At 39.5% G+C, this 16,477-nt stretch overlaps 1 protein-coding gene across 2 annotated transcripts in view; it reads left to right on the top strand.

The window, feature by feature from the left end:
* The window catches only part of EPS8L2 (EPS8 signaling adaptor L2), a 93,591-nt gene extending 82,246 nt beyond the window's left edge, over window positions 1–11,345 (top strand). For both annotated transcript variants that reach the window (XM_083350650.1, XM_083350651.1), the window contains 3 exons: window positions 1,950–2,133; window positions 4,507–4,639; window positions 9,287–11,345. In XM_083350650.1, the coding sequence (XP_083206776.1) occupies window positions 1,950–2,133; window positions 4,507–4,639; window positions 9,287–9,358 (389 nt within the window). In that variant the 3' untranslated portion in view covers window positions 9,359–11,345. The remainder of the gene's footprint in view (window positions 1–1,949; window positions 2,134–4,506; window positions 4,640–9,286) is intronic.
* The last annotated feature ends 5,132 nt before the right edge of the window (window positions 11,346–16,477 follow it).

Below are 16,477 nucleotides of genomic sequence, written 5' to 3'. Positions count from 1 at the left end.
CATATCTTAGGTTGTTGATATTTCTTCCAGCAATCTTAATTCCAACTTTTGATTCATCTAGCCCTGCCTTTCTCATGATGTGCTCTGCATATAAGTTAAATAGGCAAGGCGACAGTATACAGCCTTGCCGGACTCCTTTCCCAATTTGGAACCAATCAGTGGTTCCGTGTCCAGTTCTCACTGTTGCTTCTTGGCCCGCATATAGGTTTCTCAAGAGACAAATAAGATGTTCTGGTACCCCCATCTCTTTAAGAGCTTGCCACAGTTTGTTTTGATCCACACAATCAAAGGCTTTAGCATAGTCAATGAAGCAGAAATAGATGTTTTTCTGGAACTCCCTAGCTTTCTCCATGATCCAGCGTATGTTGGCAATTTGATCTCTAGTTCCTCTGCCTCTTCGAAATCCTGCCTGTACTTCTGGTAGTTCTCGATCCACATACTGCTGAAGTCTAGCTTGTAGGATTTTAAGCATAACTTTACTAGCATGAGAAATGAGTGCAATGGTGCAATAGTTTGAACATTCTTTCGCACTGCCTTTCTTTGGAATTGGAATGTAAACTGATCTTTTCCAATCCTGTGGCCACTGTTGAGTTTTCCAAATTTGCTGGCAAATTGAGTGTAGCACTTTTACTGCATTGTCTTCTAAGATTTTGAATAGCTCAGCTGGAATACTGTCACCTCCACTAGCTTTGTTGTTGCTCAGCTTTTCTAAGGCCCACTTCACTTCACATTCTAGGATGCCTGGCTCAAGGTCATTGACCACCTCATTGTGATTATCAGGGACGTTAAGCTCATTCTTGTATAGTTCTTCTGTGTAATTTTGCCATCTCTTCTTAATCTCTTCTGCCTCTGTTAGGTCCCTGCCATTTTGGTCCTTTATCATGCCCATTTTTGCATTGAACGTTCCTTTCATCTCTCCAATTTTCTTGAAAAGATCTCTGGTCCTCCCTATTCTATTGTTTTCTTCTATTTCTTTGCACTGTTCATTTAAGAAGGCATTCTTATCTCTTCTAGCTATTCTCTGGAATTCTGCATTCAATTGGGCATATCTTTCTTTTTCTCCCTGGCCTTTTGCTTCCCTCCTTCCCTCAGCTATTTGCAAAGCTTCCTCAGACAGCCATTTTGCTTTCTTGCATTTCTTTTTCTTTGGGATGGTTTTGGTTGCTACCTCTTGTACAATGTTGCGAACCTCTGTCCATAGTTCTTCAGGCACTCTGTCTATCAGATCTAATTCCTTAAATCTATTTGTCACCTCTACTGTATATTCAACAGGGATGTGATTTAATTCATACCTGACTGGCCTAGTGCTTTTCCCTACTTTCTTCAGTTTAAGCCTAAACTTTGCAAGAAGAAGCTCATGGTCTGAGCCACAGTCAGCTCCTGGTCTTGTTTTTACTGACTGTATAGAGCTTCTCCATCTTTGGCTGCAGAGCATATAGTCAATCTGATTTCTGTGTTGACCGTCTGGTGATGTCCATGTGTAGAGCCGTCTCTTGGGTTGTTGGAAAAGAGTGTTTGCTCTGACCATCGTATTCTCTTGACAAAATTCTATCAGCCTGTGCCCTGCTTCATTTTGTACTCCAAGGCCAAACTTGCCTGTTATTCCGGTTATCTTTTGCCTTCCTAATTTAGCATTCCAATCCCCCATGATGATAAGGACATCATTTTTTGGTGTTAGTTCTATAAGGTGCTGTAGGGTTTCATAGAACCGGTCAATTTCATCCTCTTCAGCACCGGTGGTTGGGGCATAGACTTGGACTACTGTGATATTGAATGGTTTGCCTTGGATTCGAACTGAGATCATTCTGTCATTTTGAGGATTGTATCCCAGTATATAATCAAATCATTGAGGGAGAGACTTTCCGTAACAAAAATTGACTGAAATGATTGATAGCCCTGATGCCTGTTCTGAACTTGCATAATTTTTCCTCAATTTCTTTTTTTTTTAGAATTAATCCATCACATGGACGAGGTCAATGATGAATTGCTGAAAAAGATCACCAATATAAAAATCCAGCAACCTCAAAGGAATTTCAGAATAGAGAAGTCCCAGCAGGTTCTTGTGCCCTTAACCTTTGAATCCAATGCTGAGGAAGTCAGAGTTTGGCTGGAAGCAAATTCATTCAGCAAAGGGTTAGTGGCTCTTCTTTTTCAACGCTTCCCCAGATGTTTTCTTCTTTAATTTCTTGCAATTCTCCCTTCCCTTCCCTGTAGCTGTAGGCTAAGGATAATAATGGAAGTAAGTCTAATGCATCTACAGGGCAACAGATTCATTTTCGTTTCAGATAATGTGAAGTGATGGGGATAGCAGGATTGAAAAAAAAGGTTAGGTTAGGTTTCTTCCGTAATAGAGGACTGGAGAAAACGCATAAAAACATGTTTGCATTTCATATTATATGTCCCTCAAATCTTCCTTAGCTCTTGAAACAAAATTTAAAAGATCAAAAATTTAAATATCGTCAGCATTTTTTAACAGGGTAAGTTAAATGTCATAACAATGAGCCAGCATCCTCTCAGATTCTTTAAAACCAAGAGATGAGGAAGGAAAAGAGAAAAAAAAATCTCCCAAATTATCACGGTTACAAGGTATCAAGGTATTAGATTACAGGGATAATGAAGCCCTGATTGAGCCCCCAATAAAACTCAGCTGTCAGTAAGATCTTGCCTTGAGGTGACACAGGATGGAAACAGTGCAGACATAAAGTCCATCCTACTTTTTTCCTCTCTTTTAGCCTGACGATATCTAAAAAATAGAAAAGTTTGCGCACATTCTGACTTTTTAGTTGGTCCTAATAATGATATTGCACAACTGGATTTTGGGTCTTTTCTTTTCATGGAGCAGCTTTGTTGTTCCTGTTTCTAATTCAGAGGAGACACGTTTCACTTGCACATACCAGGCAATAATTATACTGACTTGCAGTGCAGAGCTACCCGCAGATCTTTTAACGTGTCTTGATGCAACAGGGCTATAGATCTGGATATAACTATATTGAAGACCACAAATGTTGTGTTTGGCATCTACCATAGTTAAATGTTTCTCAAAGACTAGGAAATGGATGGGCAGTATGACTCCTATTAAAAAGAACGTTTGTCAAAAGAAGTGACTATAGCTGTGCATATGTGTGTGTTTCTGCTTACTTTTTTATTTGACAGTGAAGTTTGGATATGTCAGGATAAATATAAAAGTTAAGCTGAATGTGGTGAGATGGAATGTGTGTGATAAAACAAGTGATGGGCTCAGGATTATATGGAGTTTAACGAATGTGGATGGAATACAAAGTTAGATGACTAGCATGAAGAAAGTACATTGAAGTGATTTGATCCTATATAGATAGTATGACCTTCCAGGATCAAATTACGAAGCCAATAGATGAAGGAAGAGTAATTGGATTGAGAGGAAGAGAAAGGCTGAAAAAGTTGATGTGATCCTGATTTCATTTAAATAAATGAAAAGCAGTGTAGGAAACCTGTAGTAGATTTGTAGGAACCAAATGATAAAGAGAGGTATGATGAAGGGTCTTTGTGTAATTTTACTTGTATTTCCTTTGCTTTTTCTGAGGTGCTTGCTAGTTCTTAGCTCCTTTTCTGTGGTCTGCATAATATTGCTTACCCTCAGGGGACTAGCACATATAATCAGTGCTTAAAGTTTACCCTCCTGAGAAAGATGTTAAGGAATAATTGTAAAGACATCTGGAGATGCAAATGTGTGTTGTTGTTGTTTTTAAAAAAGTGTGTTACTGCTGCTGGGCACACCATCTTCTTCAGTTTTAAGGGAACTTTCTTCTGTAAAGGGCATTATATAAATGTACTTTTAATTTAGAATAGCCAGAATAATCCCTACTTACAACGAAACATTTGGATGTTCTACTGATTAGTGCAGGATTTCCAGGGAATCATAATGTAAAAACTATCTGCAGATCACTGAGGGATAGTTTTATTGTGCTTAGTTCTTTCCTAGCTAAAGCATATCAGGTGGCTGTTCTGTTATCCTCATAACTGCTCCTAGATTAAAGTTTACATAACTATGACAGGGATGATTAGGTCTTTTGAGTAGTTTGTCCACTACTTATGTATGTCAGTAAAGGATCTTTTATACTTGTGCAGAATGGTAGAGGAGGAGTGGGCAGAAACAGCCAGTTCTGAAAGAGGTTTAAAAAATGTATTATTGTAGTTTAGGTTTAGGGTTAGTGCTGTTTAATGTTTAGTGTTTAGTTTAGTTTAGTTTAGTTTAGTTTATAGTTCCAATTCCACTTCAATTTTAAGAAACTGATCCACTTTTCAAATTTCTTATATTTCATGAAGACTGAATGCAGATCTTTCCCAGTGAAGAGATCATGGCATCTTTTTAGAAACCTTTGAAGCAGTTGTCAAGGATACAGAACTAATTGCAATCTTCTGTAAATTTAGGATACCTTCCTCCCTCAGAAACTGTTGGCCTATGAAAAGTGTCAAATGTCTAAGGCCTTGTACATATTTAAATAGTGCTTCTTCCTTAACATTTTTTAGAACCGTGGAGCATCTTGGCATACTGACAGGAGCACAGCTTTTCTCCTTGAACAAAGAAGAATTGAAAAAAGTATGCGGAGAAGAAGGTGCCCGGGTATTTAGCAAAATCACAGTGCGAAAGTCTTTTCTTGAGGTAAGGTTCCTAAAATAGCAACCCTTTGATGATCACATCCATAATTTAAAGGATGGGTAGTAACGTACTGTAGTCCTAATCTTTTAAGACTGTTAATACTTTGAGGGAAATCTCAAGATCCTGGGAAAAGATGCTGCTTTAAAGTGTTACAGATGGACTAGTAGGTTTTACTGCTGTGGTAATAAGATAGTTCAGTGGTTCTCAACCTGTGGTCCATGGACCCCTGAAGGTCCATGATGTCATCACAGGGGATCTACAAAGGTTTGAAGAAACGTTATGATTTAAATCTTGAGTTACCATAAGTTTTGGAGGTCCCGTGGCCATGGTCTGTGGCCACAAAAGGTCTTTAAAAGGCATCTGTGGTGGAGAAATAGTTGAGGACCATTGAGGTAGTTTATTGTTTATATACTTTCAGCCAGAGCAGAAATTAATTTGTAACCTTTAAGAACTGAATATATCTTCTAAATGAAATGCATTTTTATAGGGTTAATAAAAGTAATGTAACAATAATCCCTATATTTTATTCTGGTCCCCCCCCCTTTTTTTAACTTTAGTAGGCCTTTCCCCCCAAGGCTCTGTGCCACTTTGAAAGCAGCTCTGGACCTTTATGATCCCATGATCTCAACAGTGTTCAATAGCTAAGTCAATTATTTCCAGCTCAGATGCATCGTGTTTAAAATTAGTCATTTTCTCCAAATTAATTGTTACGCACCACTCTTCATGGAAAATTAACATTAATCAGATGAGCATTTGGATACCTAAATGTCTCCTTCCAAGCCTTGATAAGCTGGAACAAAACAAGGAACGGCTAACCTGCAGAGCCCCAAAACTTTCAAATACCATCCTTCATTTTGCCAATAATAATAATGATGATGATAATGATGATGGAAGGAACTTTGGCGGTAATCTAATCCAGGGCTTTTCAAACAGTGGTACGTGTGGTTACCACTTTGCACCTGGCAGGTGGTACGTGACCATCCTAGACAAGTGTAGCGGGGGAGGGGAATAAGTTGAAGCAGCGGCAGCACCTCACAAGTCTGAGGCAGAGACAGCTGGAGCTGCAGGGCTGTCGGGGCTCAGCAGAAGCCTCAGGATTGGTGTGCACAGTTACAGCTGATAGGTGCTTCTGCAGGGCTATGAGGGCTAGGCAGGAGCCCAGGATCAGTGCACGCTTCTGCAGGGCTATTAGGGCGAGACAGAAGCCCCAGGATCGGCGAGCACTTCTGCAGGGCTATGTGGGCTGGGCAGAAGCTCAGGATCGGCATGCACTTCTGTAGGGCTATGAGGGCTAGATAGAAGCCCCAGGATTGGCGCACACTTCTGCAGGGCTATGGGGATGGGGCAGGAACCCAGGATCTGCGCACTCTTCTGCGGGGCTATGGGATTGAGCCAGAAGCCCCAGGATCGGCGCGCACTTCTGCAGGGCTATGGGGGCAAGACAGAAGTCCCAGGATCGGTGGGCACTTCTGCAGGGCTATGGGGGGGGTGAGACAGAAGCCCCGGGATCAGTGCTTCTGGCGCACACAGAAAAGGAGGGGGGAGAGAGGAGAGGCTATTAAATGAGGTTTCGGCGGGAGAGAGAGAGTGAAAAAAAGACAACGGGGGGGGGGAAGAGAAGGGGGCTGCAAAAGAGAGATGGAGAAGCGCGGCCTTGAGGGAATCAGCTAGAGGTGCACGGAATAGAAAAGGAGGAGGGGGGATAGAAGAGAAGATATAAAAGAAGAGAGGAGAGGATATAAAAGAAGGGGGAAGAGAAGAGAGGACATAAAAGGTGGGGAAGAGAAGAGAGGATATAAAAGAAGGGAAGAGGATATAAAGGAGGAGAGAAGAGAGCATATAAAAAAGGGAAGAGAAGGATATAAAAGAAGGGAAGAGAAGATGATATAAGAAGGGAGAAAAGGATACAAAAGAAGGGAAGGGAAGAGGATATAAGAAGGGAGAGAAGAGATAAAAGAAGGGAAGAGAAGAGAGGATATAAAAGAAGAAAGGAGAGAAGAGAAGATATAAAAGGAGGGGGAGAGAAGAGAGGATATAAAAGGAGAAGTGAATCTGGTTTCTCCATTGATTTTGTTTGTCAGAAGGTTGCAAAAGGGGATCGCATGATCCTGGGACATTGTGACCATAAAAAATATGGATCAGTTGCCAAGAATCTAAATGTAGATTGACCCTGGGATGCTGCAACAGTCATAAGTGTGAAAAATGGCCATAAGTCACTTTTTTCAGTGCCATTGTAACTTTGAACAATCACTAAGCAAACTGTTGTAAGTTGAGGACTACCTGTACTTTATCACTTTTTTCCCTTTTATTGGTCATCAAGTTTTTGACACCTTGCTAGGGCGACTGGTGGTACTCGAATATTGCGATATCCTAAAAGTGGTACAAACGGTGAAAAGGTTGAAAAGCCCTGATCTAGTCCAACCCCCTGCTCAGGCAGGAAACCCTATACCATTTCAGACAAATAGCTGTCCAGTCTCTTCTTAAAAATTTCCAGTGTTGGAGCGTTCACAGCTTCTGGAGGCAGGTTGCTCCACTGATTAATTGTTCTAACTGTCAGGAAATTTCTCCTTAGTTCTAGTTTGCTTCTCTCTTTGGTTAGTTTGCACTCATTGCTTCTTGTCCTGCCTTCAGGTGCTTTGGAGAATAGCTTGACTCCCTCTTCTTTGTGGCAACCCCTGAGATACTGGTACATTGCTATCATGTCACCCCTCGCCCTTCTCTTCGTTAAACTAGACAAACCCAATTCCAGCAACCGTTCCCTATATGTTTTAGCCTCCAGTCCCCCAATCATCTTTGTTGCTCTTCTTTGCACTCTTTCTAGAGTCTCGACATCTTTTTTATATCGTGGTGACCAAAACTGGTTGCAGTATTCCAAGTGTGGTCTTACCAAGGCATTGTAAAGTGGTGTTAACACTTCATGTGATCTTGATTCTATCCCTCTGTTAATGCAGCCTAGCACTGTGTTGGCTTTTTTGGCAGCTGCAGCACACTTATTATTAAGAGCCTTGGTGGAGCAGTGGGCTAATGCCTCCTTAAGTAACACCAGCTGCCTGCAATTAGTGCAGGTTCGAGTCCCACCAGGCTCAAGGTTGACTCAGCCTTCCATCCTTCCGAGTTAGGTAAAATGAGGACCCAGATTGTTGGGGGCAATAAGCTGACTTTGTAATAATGCCGCTTGGGGTGTGTGTGAAAGCCCTAATAAGCAGGCATATACATAGAATGAAGGCTCCTGCTAAGCTTGTAAGCCGCCCTGAGTCTTCGGAGAAGGGCGGGATATAAATGGAATTAAAATAAAATTAAAAAAAATGTGTAGTGCCATTAAGAGTTTCAGAGCAAAGTTCATTAATCATCTACTGTATGATGCGTGGATGTTACTCTCTTGTACCAGCTCCATGAAGATAATCAAATCCAAATTTCTTACAGCTTTGCTTCAAGTAACTCATTGTTTTATCATACCCCATGCTGAGAGCAGAATTTAAGCTAATTTCTTTGGAGACCAAATGAAACCACTGGTTGAAATATTGGACCAATTTACGCTTCTTTGATAGCACTCCAGTTTTTTTTGTTGGTTTTTTTTCGGGATAACTGCATGTTCACACAAAAGACTGGAATTGTTGTGAAAGGCTCTGGCCTATCTGGTCTTTATTTTGTTTGGCTCAGAGAACTTAGTTGGAATTGAAACAGTGGCTCCTCAGCAGTGTCATTTTACAGGATTAAACCATCCTCCAACAACGTATTTTGCAGGCTTGTGCTCTCTTAGCAAGCATTCTTTGCCTGGCCCACAAAAGATCCCTTACCTTTGCCTAAAATTGCCACTTGTTAGGAACAAGACTACAGATTTCTCTGCAAAAGCAACTTTGTCCAAGTTTATTAGAGAAAACAATTTTATATATCCCCTGGCAATGCCTTTTTATATGTCATAGTGCTGAATTAATAGCACCTCTCTTAATTACAACCATGCTAATCAAAGGGGGAAATTATTTTCCTCATCTTAATTGACAGATTACAAATTTTCTCCAGGTGGGCTGCTAAATTGTTGCAATAGTTATTTCTGCTAGATATTTAGTTGTCTAGTGATCCTGATAATTTATTTTCCCTTTATGTTTATTTTGAATCTCAATTATTGACTTTCTATATATGCAGTTCTTGTAGTTCATATGCTTTTGTCATGGATTGTCAAATCAATAAAAAAAATTCTGTAATAAAACTGCAGGTCTAACTTTTAAGTAATAATACGGCTTGCACCTTTCTAAGTTCTCCTTCATAGGATCCACCAGGATATTATATGTGCGTGTACTTTTAGACAAATGCTCACCTTGAATCAAGGTTTTGCAGTGGTTGGGTGCAACATTTATTTCATTTTTGCAGGAACAGGAGTAAGATTTTAGTTTCTGCAGGAACCTGCAGCAGCTCAGGACATAGCTTTGAATCTCTGCCAAATCAGAGCATGACAATAATTCTTTGTTTAAATTTGGAAGATTCTCTTGCTCACAAGAGAAGAAAATTGCAGGTCATCTCAAATTGCTTCTGAGAAATCTGAGAGAAGAAACCATAGCGGTGAACTCACTCTTGAAAATGCTAAATTGCTAAAGTGATTTGTCTTATGTAATTTTTTTAAAAATAAAATTCATTGTCTTTTTTTTCTTACAGAAAAATAGAGAGAAGTCAGAACTTGAGCAAATCATGAAGCAACGCCAAGAGAGGATTGATTCTTCTATTTAAGTTATTTTGGTTTATTTCAACTCCACTCATATATATTTACTTGCACGAAAAAGGGAAAAGAGGAAAAATAGAACGGAGTACGTCTACAAGTCAGACTGTTGGGACTATCAATGTACATTGCCATTCAGACCAACTGTTCCTTCAGCAATGTTGACAAAGGGAACACGAAACTCCCTCACTAATTTGACAATGCATTGGGAAAGAAGCTGTAGTATTGAATGAAGTATTATATTTTTATACTGCTATATTTTATACATGATGTTACGTCTATGATTTCAGAGCATGAGGACGACCAAAATTCTGCTCTAAGCAAAGGTTGGATTGAAGCAAAACAACCCAATCAATCTATGCAGCACGTTCTCTCTGTGGCCCATCAATGCATCCAGAACTGGCTGGAAATACCATTAGTCATAAGCCAGCAAAGCCATGTGCTTTGAAGCCTGCATGCTGCTAAATTTTCTGCTAGTTTTGTACAAAACTCAGTACAATCTGTGTCCAGCATGTAGTGGGGAATCTTCTGCATCACTTTTGTTACATACAAAAGCTTATCATTAGCAGCCAAGATGTTTAAGTTTGCCTGTTTTTTTCCCCTAGAGCTATTCCCCCCCAGCTGCTTTAAAAAAAAATCCATGCAACCAAAAAGGGTCTTTGCACTGTAGTAAGTCACGTTTATCCAATGCCAGATTAATGATTAGCTGCTTCATTCATACTGAAAGTGATAGCATTCTTTGCTTGCAAGAACACTTTCTTTGTATATCTTTTTGTATGGACTTTGCAGACAGACACACAGAGACATACACACACGTGTCCACAGCCACACCCAAGACTTGAATCAACTTGAATGCTCAGCTCTTGCCCAGGCTTGACCCCACATACCATTATTCTGATCCTGAAGGGATCGCATGAGGCATCCCTGATATTTCAACAGCAAATGTAAATAGTTACAATATTCACATTGTCTTGTAGGGAAAAAATGTCAAGGCATATAAAAGAGTGCATAATGGAACTGTCCCATAGCCACGTCTATAAAAACTTATATTTCTCATTTATTAGTATAAGGAAAATACCTGGAGTTCTACGGTCCAAGCCCGTACATATTTATTCATGTGTTTAGAACCAGAGCCTAACGGGAAGCACACTCAGATGGCTCTGACAGTGGATTCTCTGGCAGATCTGCGGAAGGATACCCAGTATGTGGTGCATGAGACTATTTTGATTTCAGGAAATCCTCTAATGAATATAAACTTTCATAAAAGCTAAATTTGTGAGCTATATGGAGCTATATGCACATGGCACCTTATGTGCTCAAGACACCGTTAATTATCTTTTTATAATTTTTAAATTCCAGAACATGTTGGTTCAAAACTTATATTTGGTGGCTAAGTTTTCAGTAGGTTCATACGAAGGTTTAGGTGCTGCTATGTCCCCTATCCTTTTGCAAAGTGTCCTCTTTGCTTAATTAGGCATAAGCCAAAATCCAAAACCAGTCATGATTCTCAGCTGCTTTTTTCTGTGTAAATTATGTAATTGGCTGCTTACACCCTCAGTGGAAAGGTACTTACTCAAAATTAAAAAAATATGCAGTTGAAGTGGGACTACAGACTGACGACAATTGCTATAGTCAGTGTTGGTAAACACAACTCCATTCAAACTGCAAATCAGTATATATGACATTGGCTGCTAAAACTTCATTTACATACATTTTGGGTCTGAAAATATATAAATCTTGAAGAAACTGGTAAACATGGACTGTGTCTGATATATATCACTTATTCCAACAAATGTGTATTATTCTGCATGTCTGGAAAAATCTGCAAAACCAAGACTTTAAAGAATGCATACTTTGTTGCTTGATGTTCCTCTATCTACTATTATTTGTACATTAGCCACAATGGCTTATCTGTACATAACTATGTAGACAAGGTTCTTAACAAAGGTGAAACAAAAAGCTTTTGTGGAGATATTGCAAAATAAAAATATGCTCACATTAAGTATTTTAAAGGTAGCGGTGCAGAGATAATTTAATCACACTTTAAAATCAGAAAAAAATATATATTATATATGAAGCTGACAAATATATAAGAAGCACCAGATGCACTTACTTATAAACCAGATATAGAGCAGGCAAAATTAACTATCTGCTTATCATATGGAATATTAATAATAAAGCCAAAGAAACTAATATAGATATTGAGAACTCCTAATAAATGGCGATGTTTTCACTTTTAAATGTACATTAATAACTGTAGATTCAAATTCACTAAATATACATGTTTATCACCATTAAGGAACAATTCCAGGAGAGAGGAAGAAATCAAAGTAAAAAAGCTACTTTTTCCCAAGTGTATTGCCTACCAGTACGTATGTGGTAGGACTGAAGTGACATTATCCCATCTTTCATTTGACTTTTTACAATTCTGGAAACATCTTTTCTCTTAACTGAAGAGAAATAATTTATGTGGCTCTTATTTTCCACTGATATGTCAGAACAGAAGGGGTTTGGATCCTCTAAATCCACAGCCCGTCCTGGCATGTTTGACTTTTCTCTACATGAAGGCATTCGAATATAAATAATACTTTTTTGGAGTAGTCAATAGGAAGCATGGGAGACTGAATTTTCTCCTATTTGGAGCAATCACTTTCGTCTCTGGCATTGGAGAAGGACCGCCAGACATACTCTATGGCAGATGTAGTTGCAAGACTCTCTTATATTACATTAATGGAGCAACCACAATCCTAATTGCATCATCAGCCCCAGAAAACTGTGGTAGAGAAACTAATCTTTGTCTTGATTTATTTGGAAGTATTTGAAGCATATCAAATTGAGTGTATACTTATCTCTGAAGATATGGCTAACCAAAGATGCTTTCATTAGTGTTGCTGAATTGTCTATATGTACTATAAATGAAATGGCAAGTTGGTTGAAAATATTAATTTTAAAATGTATCCTTATGTAAAATATAAATGGAGATGTTAATGCTTTGCTTAACTGTACCTATGCTTCATTTATTGCACAATTTGCCTGATTTCAACCAAAAATGGGAAATTTTCAATATGTGTCCTTTCTTGCATATTAAAACTATCTACCAGCACTGTTCTACCTGGGTGTTGTCTCTTATGACTTAATACTGTGGTTATTCTATATGCAAAGCCTTCTGCATATATTTGTGTAACGTATGAACAAGACCCAGCCCTATAGCTTATTTTTATTCATGATCAATTATCATAGTTAGGAACTGATGTCAAAATGCTTTGTGTTGGCTAGAAATTCTGAAAGACATATGACCTGAAGGGACCAACTTGAAAAATGCCATGCATGAGATAAACTATACAATTGTAGCACTGTGGTATTACAAAGTAGTTGACCACCTTCTCAATATTCAACTTTGAGTTTATCGCTAGGTTTTATTCCAAGTCCAAATTTAAAGTCTTACAAATAATTTTCTATACTAATGTGCAAAATGTTTGAATATGAAACAAAATGCCCTGCTTGTTTCACATTTCAAACAGATTGTTTTGGTCATTTAAGTCTTGAGTTAGAAACATGATGTCAGGCTAAAAACACTATTGGAAGTGGCCAAAAGCATCAACTGTAGATCTAAAACAGTTGCTCTGCACTCAAAACAACTATTTTGAATTCAAAATGGGGCATTTCAACTTGAGAATGGCACAAAATCAAAACACTTTGCACACTGCTATTCTGGTCTTTATACTGTATATGAAGTAGGTAGTTGTCCAATTTGAAATTTTGGTCAAAGTAACGGAGAATTGCAATTTGTTTTATTTTTTCAGGGCAACCGTATACCCTGAGCAGGACTGCTGTAATCTTGTTGGAAGAACACTGGATAATTTCAACAAAAAAACTATACTGAATGAATGAATGAATGAATGAGAAGGAAGGAAGGAAGGAAGGAAGGAAGGAAGGAAGGAAGGAAGGCATGCCTGCTTGGCTCAACTGAATTTTGAATGTCAAGTTAGAGAATTCCTCTTCCAGAAAATAAAAAACAGCAGTAAATTTTGTTTCTACTCTTTTTACATGTGTTTCAGTTAAAATTAAAATTGAATCTATAGAAAAAATACTCCGATATCCATTAACTGAGTACTCCAATCCACAATATGTCAGAAATTCATCAGACCAGCAGTATGTGATGTGATGCATGGGTGCTTTAGCATAGCAGAAGTATATGCTAGAGATTTTCTTTTTGGCTTTGAAAATTGTATCAAAGAAATATCTAATTAGGATTATACCATAATATACCTTTCCAAACTAGCTATTACTGTTTAAGCACCAATTGGTTCTTCTCAGTTTCTAATGTAAGAACACTACCATTTAGTGCCCTACCACTTTTCCCATGTTTAATTCATGCTGTGTGCATTTGCCTGGCCCGGATTATTTTTCCCAAAAAACAATTCCTACTTAAGAGGATGCACAGGTAGTCCTCATGTAGCAACTGCTTCCTGGAGCAACAGTTCATAGTTATGACAGTGATGAAAAAGCAACTTTGCGACCAATCCTTGCATTTACAATTTTGCAGATCTGGAAAAGCAAAAGCAAGCTACAGTAAGAAAGTTAAGCACAGTTGCAGCCTCAGTGACTGCATGACAGCTGACTTACCAGTCCCAACTGTGATCACTAATTTGAGGACTACCTATATAAAATTATTAAGAAATGTTAGTGGCCGAACCTCTAGAGCAGGGGTGTCAAACTCAATTTCATTGAGAGCCGCATCAGCATTGCGGTTGCCCTCAGGGGGCCAGGTGGGTGTGGCCTGGGTGGGCATGGCCTACTGGGTGGGCGTGGCTAAAGTGCGTATGGCCTACTGGGTGGGCATGGCCAGCTCTACATCGTTCGCATCAAGGGTGCCTATGGGGGCCTGGGCAGGAGTGGGACAGATCTGAGGGTCTCTGGCAGAAGGAGGGTCTCTGGGCCAGGGCCAAGGCAGTGGGGGCCATTCCCTCATGTTTCCAGGATGGCTTCGCGGGCCGCATGAAACCACTTCACGGGTTGGATCTGGCCCCCGGGCCTTGTGTTTGACATGTCTGCTCTAGAGAAAGGGAGAGCGGGCTAGTTTGAACATAAAGCTGGGAGGCAGGGTGAACAAAGTTTAGTGCCAAAACTAAATAGAAGAGTAAGTGTACAGCTCAGGCTTGAACTGTAGAGTTCTTGATGCTCTCGGAGGTTGATTGGAGACACTTCATTACCCAACTAGGCATCACCATCAATGCTAGTGCAGAAAGAGCAGGACAGTAAAATAGCCACTCCTAAGCTCAGCAGAGCATGAACAAAAGAAATGAATATATTGCCTCTCATGTAATTCTAGACACAAAGTAGCTGAGTTGTAAATATACCAGGCCAGCCAAACAGCAACAAAAAAAACCCCATAGGTGTGCAATTGTTTCTGGGCTGGCACAAATATTGTGGAAAGATTCTCACTAACTGTAGCTAGGTAACTGTGCCTTCTCTTCCATGCAGCTCTCTAATAAATATTAAAGGCATTATGAACCCTTGACTCTATTTTCAATTTAACAAACTAAATTCCTTTCCTATACTGTAGTTCACTGACCAGAATTTTGTACAATTATGCAATAAAAATTAGAACATGCAAGGAAAAAAGGGGGCTAGTTAACAAAGACTAAACAAAAATGGAAATAAAATTCCAAGAGTTAATTAAAATGCTTTTTCAAATTAGATTGCTAAACTACTGGGTATTATTAAATATTTCATGTAGAATATTAAAAGTCTAACATTCTTAAAACAGTGTTACTTAACTATCAAACAACTAATGCTAAAACACTATCCATTATTAAACCAAAGGCAACGATATTGCTTCATATATGTCAGCCCTTTCAAGTAGTCTAGACAAAAAATTAAAACTATGTTTGTCCTTGTTCGTTGCAGTGTGAAGCTACCAATGAGTTTGGGTTTCCTCATCTATCTGCTCACTCGTGTTCTTGCAATCTAGTGGATTGGTGTACTACAAAGATAACTTGGAGGTGGGAGAAAGTTCTTAATGTAATTTACCAGATTCCCTTCATGGATTGCCCCTGTAACTATGTAGGATAGGGAGGAAGCTATTGCAAGAACATGAATGAGCCATTAACAAGGATTGCCGGACCCATTGGTAGCCTCACACTACATTCAATTTTGCAGCTACTACGATTGTTACCGAGCAGGGACAAAAATAGCCAGAGTCAACAGGAGTGATTTACCACCAGCTTATCAGGTGTTTAGGAGCAGAGGGCTTGGCAGCACAAGGGAACAAATCAACAACTTAACAGCCAGCCATTAACACCCTAATTAACAACTAAAAGTTACACACAACCAACACCATATAACTGCCCGGTACACCGTTTAGAACAGCCCAGTGCACATATTCCAGAGAGAGGGAGGTTTCTTTTTCTTCTTCTTTTTTTAATCCCATTTATATCCCGCCCTTCTCCGAAGACTCAGGGCGGCTTACAATCTAAAGCACAAATCAATGTGCTTAGCAATAGCCTTCATTCTATGTATATGCCTGCTTATTAGGGCTTTCCCCCCACCAAGCGGCATTTTTACAAAGTCAGTTTATTGCCCCCAACAATCTGGGTCCTCATTTTACGTACCTCGGAAGGATGGAAGGCTGAGTCAACCTTGAGCCTGGTGGGACTCAAACCTGCACTAATTGCAGGCAGCTGGTGTTACTTAAGGAGGCATTAGCCCACTGCTCCACCAAGGCTCTTTCTTGAGGATGGGTTCCAGCATACCTTCGTCTGATGACCGACTCAGACTGGATCCTGCAACAAAACAATTTGTATAATCCACATGTTATGAAACGAATTAAATCATGTGGGACTGTCTCTTGCAAGCCTTACACAAGTACTTTTAACAGAAACTCCCTAGGGTTTCCTCCAAATGCATGATCTGTTTTCTCTGGCATAACCTAATATTGATTGATACATTAGTTGCGACAGGTATTGACGACAATCTCCCGAACCTGACATCGTAGGCTGAGAGTGAGTGACCGACCCAAAATCACCCAGCCAGCTTTCATGCCCAAGGCTGGACTAAAACTCACCATCTTCTGGTTTCTAACCTGGTGCCTCAGCCACTACTAGCCCAAACTGGCTCTCAGAAGCTTT

Source organism: Vipera ursinii (assembly GCF_947247035.1).
Source record: "Vipera ursinii genome assembly, chromosome: 1".
Taxonomy (NCBI): Eukaryota; Metazoa; Chordata; class Lepidosauria; order Squamata; family Viperidae; genus Vipera; species Vipera ursinii.
This window is presented reverse-complemented; position numbering and strand designations above follow the sequence as displayed.